The sequence below is a fragment of the Galeopterus variegatus genome, unplaced genomic scaffold, assembly GCF_000696425.1.
Source record: "Galeopterus variegatus unplaced genomic scaffold, G_variegatus-3.0.2 Scaffold13021, whole genome shotgun sequence".
Lineage (NCBI taxonomy): Eukaryota > Metazoa > Chordata > Mammalia > Dermoptera > Cynocephalidae > Galeopterus > Galeopterus variegatus.
This window is the reverse complement of record NW_007739132.1, coordinates 27,221-33,940: the sequence shown is the minus strand read 5'-3', so window position 1 is coordinate 33,940 and position 6,720 is coordinate 27,221. Positions and strand designations below refer to the sequence as shown.

The following is a 6,720-nucleotide window of genomic DNA, read 5'->3' as shown; positions in this document are numbered from 1 at the left end:
CCCCTGCCTAATTGGTTCATTCGAACAAGCCCACGGCCTACTCAGTCGTTCATAGGTGGGTATAAAAAACCAGCTACGATTGGTTTGCCTGGGCAGAGGCGGTGAGAGCGAGTCCGGGATTGGCTTAACTGGTTTGGGCGGGCTAGAGGAAAATTCATATGGGACTAGAGAAGCTCTCCTAACCGACGCGCGTCTGTGGAGAAGCGGCTTGGTCCTGGGTCGTCTCGTGCGCCTACCGGTCTAATCGCTTTCAGGGTTCTCGAGCCCCTTCACGACCGTCACCATGGAGGTGTCCCCACTGCAGGTACATCTCGCGGAAGGGGCCGGGTGGTGGAGCCTCAGCGCGTCCCGGGCATCTCTCTGACCGCCCGTGAGGGGTGAGGCTCCTGGGCTGGGGTGCGGCCCGCGACCGGCTTGGCAGGCCCTATTCCTTGTCGACCCCCATCTCCTGGGCCCTGAGTGACCGTGAAGAGGGTGAAGCCCCTTCGGGTGCTAGTAGTGAAGTATTATCGGCTAAGCTGGCTTCCAGGGAGTTGTGTGTTGTTCCCACTGTTTCTAGAGACAGGATTCAGTACGTCCTGTGGTGGATCTGTACTATAGTGGTCCCTCTGTGACTTCTAAGTAGCCACTTACAGATGCTTTCCTCTCCTGCCCTCTGCTTAAAATGGGATTGAACGTGGCCGGTCCTGGAAGGTGCAGAGTCATGGCAACAGTGTTCCCACTGAGGAGCAGCCGACCCGTGTGGCTCACCAAATGGCCTTCCTGTGTTCAAAACGTTAATGTGGCCAAGGGATTGTCGTGATAGCCTCCCAAACTGCTGCTGAACTAGAACCTATTATGTGCCTGGGACATCGTAGGCACTCAGTAAATATTTATGCAGTAGATGAAGGTAGTGGGTGTATTTTATCGATGACATTTAAAACATTGTTCACGGAAGAAGTTTCCAGATCACATACACTTGGTGAGATAATATATGTCTATTCAGACTGATATCTGAGAACCTGGCTGCAGTGAAATTAAATTGCCACGTTTGTATAAAACTGTGTAAACTCCACCAATATCTACTAACAGATTGCAGTTTGGGATAGAGTGCATTAAAGCTGATCAGTATGGTAAGTATTTTGTACATGGTTTCTGATAAACCTGTGATCAAAAATCCCTTCTTTCTTTTTTTAATTGCTAGCCTGTAAATGAAAATATGCAAATCAACAAAATAAAGAAAAATGAAGATGCTAAGAAAAAACTGTCTATTGAAAGAGTCTATCAAAAGAAAACACAATTGGAACATATTTTGCTTCGCCCAGATACCTACATTGGCTCTGTGGAATTGGTGACCCAGGTAAAACCAAGCTAATAAAATACTTAGCAGTCAGAATGTATACTTTTTCCAGGTTAATTTTCTGTATCTCAAGTACTGAGTATCACTGAAACTGGCTTAAGCTATCATATATGTACATATACATATACTGTATTCAATCCAGAATACTTTATGGTAATCATGAAGACGAGACAGTATAAATGTAGAGTGAAACTAACTATTTATTTGCCTTATTTCTAGCAAATGTGGGTTTATGATGAAGATGTTGGCATTAACTATAGGGAAGTCACTTTTGTTCCTGGTTTGTACAAAATCTTTGATGAGATTCTAGGTGAGTAATTTCTTTCATATAAACATCTATCTACTGGCCAAATCCTTTATAAGAAGTATCATTTCTACCAAATCTTTTGTAGCCAGGCTTCCCGTCATTTAGAATAGTTAACAAAGGTGAGGTAGTCTATTGGAGTCTAGGAAGGTGAGTTTTTGACCTAGAAACAGTACTATGAGTTGCTAAATTAACTCCTTATTAAATGAATTGCTAAGAAACAGTACTATAAATCGCTAAATTAACTCCTTGTTAATGCTACTCCTGTGCTGTTTGGGATATTTTTTTTCTATAGAGTTAAGGAATTTTTTTCTTAAACACCACAAATATGTAGTTTATTTTCTTTCAGTTAATGCTGCGGACAATAAACAAAGGGACCCGAAAATGTCTTGTATTAGAGTCACAATTGATCCGTAAGTCCCTTGCTTAGTTTTTTGTTATAGCTCACTGTTATTGTTGGTTGTGTTTATTTGATTACTAGTGAAGTTGGCTTTTTTTTAAAATGAAAGTTTGCAAAAGTACAGAAAGACAATGCTAAAATGAACAACCTATGGATACCCACCTCCTAGATCCAACAGTTATCAACATTTTTCCATATTTGCTCCATCTATGTTTTTTTCTGAATTCAAAATAAATTACAGACGTGATGACACTTAATTCCTAAATATTTTAGCAAGCATCTCCAATAATTACTTTAAGTATCCTGGAGTCTGGTGTTTTAACTTTTTCTCATGGTGCTATTCAAACAGTAAACCAGCAGGTGGTGGTAGAGAATAATTTGATGTAAGATTTCTAGTTATAAATGCTGGGTGTCCCTTTGTTGGGTGGTCAGGATGCTTGTTTCACCTTTTTATTAGCCTGTACGTAAACTGTGCTTAAGGCTCTTTTTGGGAGTGTGTTAATGATGATGTACTTGAGTGCTCCTAAGGTCCCGATATCGTAGTCTTCCAAAAAGTGTTGGGCTAGTTTTAATTAGTCTTTTTTATAGATAATATTAAGTACTATCTGGATTGAAACCCATAGTGTGTCCAGTTATAACTAAAATATATTATCTTCTGAGAATTAACCTAAAATAACTAAGAGATAAATAAGCCCAAATAAGTTTTTAGCATTTTATTGATGAGCAGGGAAGTTATGATAAATAATGTTTTCTCTTTTATATTTGTTTTCCAATGTGTTTTTTGGGCAGGAAAGCTAAAGGCACTAGAACCTATCCTCTTAAAAGTGGTACAATAATGTTTCCAAACTTTGTCCTTTTCTTTCCATTAAACATAAATCATTTCCCTTCATTTATTCTAACTTTGTTTTGTTTTATTTTGGTGGCTGCCTGGTATGAACCCTTAACCTTGGTGTTAAAATGCCTCACTCTAACCAACTGAGCTAACCATCCAGCTCTGTCCTAACATTTTTAAATTTCATGTTTTCTCAACGTTATCAGTGTCTACTCAGATGTTGGAAAAGTTTTCTTTTTTTTTCTCTTGGCTCCTATTTCAGGAGTGTCAGGAATTAAGCATGGTTGGAAAGGTTGATAATGCTGAATTTCAGAAGGTATATATGAAAACAGTCATAAAGGAATTTAGACTTGTATATTTGTATATTTTAGAAATTATAGTATTTTAATATTTTAAAATGTAGGCATTAGTTTAACATTTGTTTTACAATAAAATTTTCAATCTTCTATTAGGGAAAACAATTTAATCAGTATATGGAATAATGGAAAAGGTATTCCTGTTGTTGAACACAAAGTTGAGAAGATGTATGTCCCAGCTCTCATATTTGGACAGCTCCTAACTTCTAGTAACTATGATGATGATGAAAAGAAAGTGACAGGTAGGGTATTGAGAGAAAATAAAGAACTTATTTGTTGCTAAATATATATATATCTTTTAAATCACTATCTGTGGCATGACGGTTAAAAATATGGGAATAAATCTCTGTAATTGAATAGCTTTGCCAGTGATTAAGAAATAAAACTGTCAGTGAGATAATAACGATACTGTTTTATATTTATTTGCCCAGGTGGTCGAAATGGCTATGGAGCCAAATTATGTAACATATTCAGTACAAAATTTACTGTGGAAACAGCCAGTAGAGAATACAAGAAAATGTTCAAACAGGCAAGTAAATAGATATCTTGTGCCTTGATTATAAATTGTAGTATAGCCATTTATAATCGCTTTAGTAGTTGGTTTAATTTTACATAATTTTTACATAATTTATAAGCCATTAAATCATGGAAAATTCATGAACATATATTAAGTTTTCTAGCACTAATAAACTAAATTTGTGTTATTTAGTTCTATTTTGTTTGTGAGATGACTTGAGTTTTGTTTTTTTTTTTTTTTTTTTTAAAGATGACCGGTAAGGGGATCTCAACCCTTGGCTTGGTGTTGTCAGCACCACGCTCAGCCAGTGAGCAAACCGGCCATCCCTATATAGGATCCGAACCCGTGGCCTTGGTGTTATGAGCACCGCACTCAACCAAGTGAGCCACGGGCCGGCCTGACTTGAGTTTTTCATCTTTCCTATTCTTTACTTCCATAGACGTGGAGGGATAACATGGGGAGAGCTGGTGAAATGGAACTCAAGCCCTTCAGTGGAGAAGATTATACATGTATCACTTTCCAGCCTGATTTGTCTAAGTTTAAAATGCAAAGCTTGGACAAAGATATTGTTGCACTGATGGTTAGAAGAGCATATGATATTGCTGGATCCACTAAAGATGTTAAAGTCTTTCTTAATGGAAATAAGCTGCCAGTGAGTATTTTCCTGAGTGTTAAAGATAATAAGGGACTTTGTGATCATTGTCAAGAGCAAAATTGATTTTTTCTCCCATGTTTTTCTTACCACTTCTCAGATGTGTTCTTGAAAAGAGAATGAAATACCATTTTTTTAATCAGCTCATTTCCAACTTACTAAGAAATTTCTTTCTCAAAGAAACACCTAAAATAAATACTTTTGTGCCCTTCTTTGATGACCATTCTCTTATGTCCATTAGTGAACATTATTTTATTAGTTTTGAAAAATCCTCATACTCTATAACTGAATCCACTTTTTGTAACTTTTTTTTTTTACATCATTACCTTTAATTCCTGTACAGGTAAAAGGATTCCGTAGTTATGTAGATATGTATTTGAAGGATAAGTTAGATGAAACTGGCAACCCATTAAAAGTGATACATGAACAAGTAAACCACAGGTGGGAAGTGTGTTTAACAATGAGTGAAAAAGGCTTTCAGCAAATTAGCTTCGTCAACAGCATTGCTACTTCCAAGGTAATTTTATTCTTGAATTATTAATTGTGATTTGTCTTTATATATAAAGTGTTCTTATTTTTAATATATAAAATGGACTTGAATATTTGACTGTCTTGGTGTAAAGGAAACCAAATTAGATTTTTTTAATGTTTGATTATCATAATTTTGAAGATATTTAGTTTTACAGTTTCGTATTTTTCTTCATTAGGGTGGCAGACATGTTGATTATATAGCTGATCAGATTGTGACTAAACTTGTTGATGTTGTGAAAAAGAAGAACAAGGGTGGTATTGCAGTAAAAGCACATCAGGTATGGCATTTTAGCACAGTTTTCTTTTTCTAAAGTCAAGGAAGAAGTAAAAGTCTATAAATAAAGCATGAGTACATTTTTAATGACTTCATATCAATTTTCATTGCAGGTGAAAAATCACATGTGGATTTTTGTGAATGCCTTAATTGAAAACCCAACCTTTGACTCTCAGACGAAAGAAAACATGACTTTACAAGTCAAGAGCTTTGGATCAACATGCCAATTAAGTGAAAAATTCATTAAAGCTGTGAGTACTTAGAGGGAAGAAGGAAATAACAATATTTATTTTCAATAACAATAACAAACTTTTCCATTGCTCTTCTCAGCTCTGCAGAAATAAAGATTCTCCTCTCCCCACACTGTACTTCTCCAAATCTTCCCATTCTGAAAAGGAAGTACAAAACAGGTTTCGCTTCATTGGTCTTACCTGGGGCTTAATTACCATATATATGCCTATATTTCACAGTTACATATCATCATTTAGCTTATGTCACTTTTGAATTCATCTAAAAGCTTACCAAACACCTTCACTTGAATGCCTAAGGTTGCTCTCAATCAACACGTCCAAAACTGAGTTAGTAATCTCCATACTCAATGACCCCCATCCAAGGAACTCCTCACCCTCAACAAACATAACTTTCGTATCTAGTAAAAAGCTCCAACCAACCACTAGGTTGCATAAACAAGAAATCTGGGAATCTTCTCTTTACCTCCCCTCCTCTGTAATCTAATCAATAAGAATCATTTCTGGAATACCTCAGTAACCTCCTACCACTATATCTTTTCTGGATTATTATTACATGTTCTCAACCTTAATATCATTCCAGTCTTTTCTTTGCAATGCTTTTGAATGACCTTTATGAGTTAAAGCACACATTTTTATCTTTACTCTCTTGAAATCTTTCAAAGACTTCTACTCTGGAAAATTCCAAATTTCTTAACTTGGCCAACAAGAAAGATCCTGCCCTAATCTAATCCCACCTATCTCTCCAACCTCATCTCAGTGCCACTTTTTCCTATGTTGTGAAAGCTTCAGTCCTGTTGGTTTTAAATTACTTAAAAAGCATAGTGCTCTTCCCTCCTTAGAGCTATTTTTAGATGCTCATCCCTCTTCCTGAAATACTTTTTACCTGGCTAACTACTTTTGTTCTTTTTTTTTTTTTTTTGGACCAGTAAGGGGATCACAACCCTCGGCATGGTATGGTCTGCACCACACTCAGCCAGTGAGCGCACTGGCCATCTCTTTATAGGATCCCAACCCACGGCCTTGGCGCTACCAGCGCCGCACTCTCCTGAGTGAGCCACAGGGCCGGCCCTACTTTTGTTCTTAAACATCATTTCTTTAGAAAAGCTTTTACTTTCCATCCTTCCCCCCAACTAAGTGGGTTCCAATATAACATTGAACATACATTATTATTATTATTATTATTATTATTATTATTATTATTATTATTATTATTATTATTATTATATACCGATTATTTATATGCATTTGTTTATCCATAGCACTC

At 36.6% G+C, this 6,720-nt stretch overlaps 1 protein-coding gene across 1 annotated transcript in view; it reads left to right on the top strand.

Moving 5' to 3' along the window:
• Positions 1-283: 283 nt before the first annotated feature.
• LOC103581425 (DNA topoisomerase 2-alpha) overlaps positions 284-6,720 on the top strand; it is a 30,140-nt gene continuing 23,703 nt past the window's right edge. The window contains exons 1-10 of the mRNA XM_008563259.1: positions 284-304; positions 1,184-1,339; positions 1,559-1,649; positions 1,993-2,056; positions 3,328-3,473; positions 3,663-3,760; positions 4,188-4,400; positions 4,744-4,917; positions 5,108-5,209; positions 5,319-5,456. Of these exons, the coding sequence (XP_008561481.1) occupies positions 284-304; positions 1,184-1,339; positions 1,559-1,649; positions 1,993-2,056; positions 3,328-3,473; positions 3,663-3,760; positions 4,188-4,400; positions 4,744-4,917; positions 5,108-5,209; positions 5,319-5,456 (1,203 nt within the window). The remainder of the gene's footprint in view (positions 305-1,183; positions 1,340-1,558; positions 1,650-1,992; positions 2,057-3,327; positions 3,474-3,662; positions 3,761-4,187; positions 4,401-4,743; positions 4,918-5,107; positions 5,210-5,318; positions 5,457-6,720) is intronic.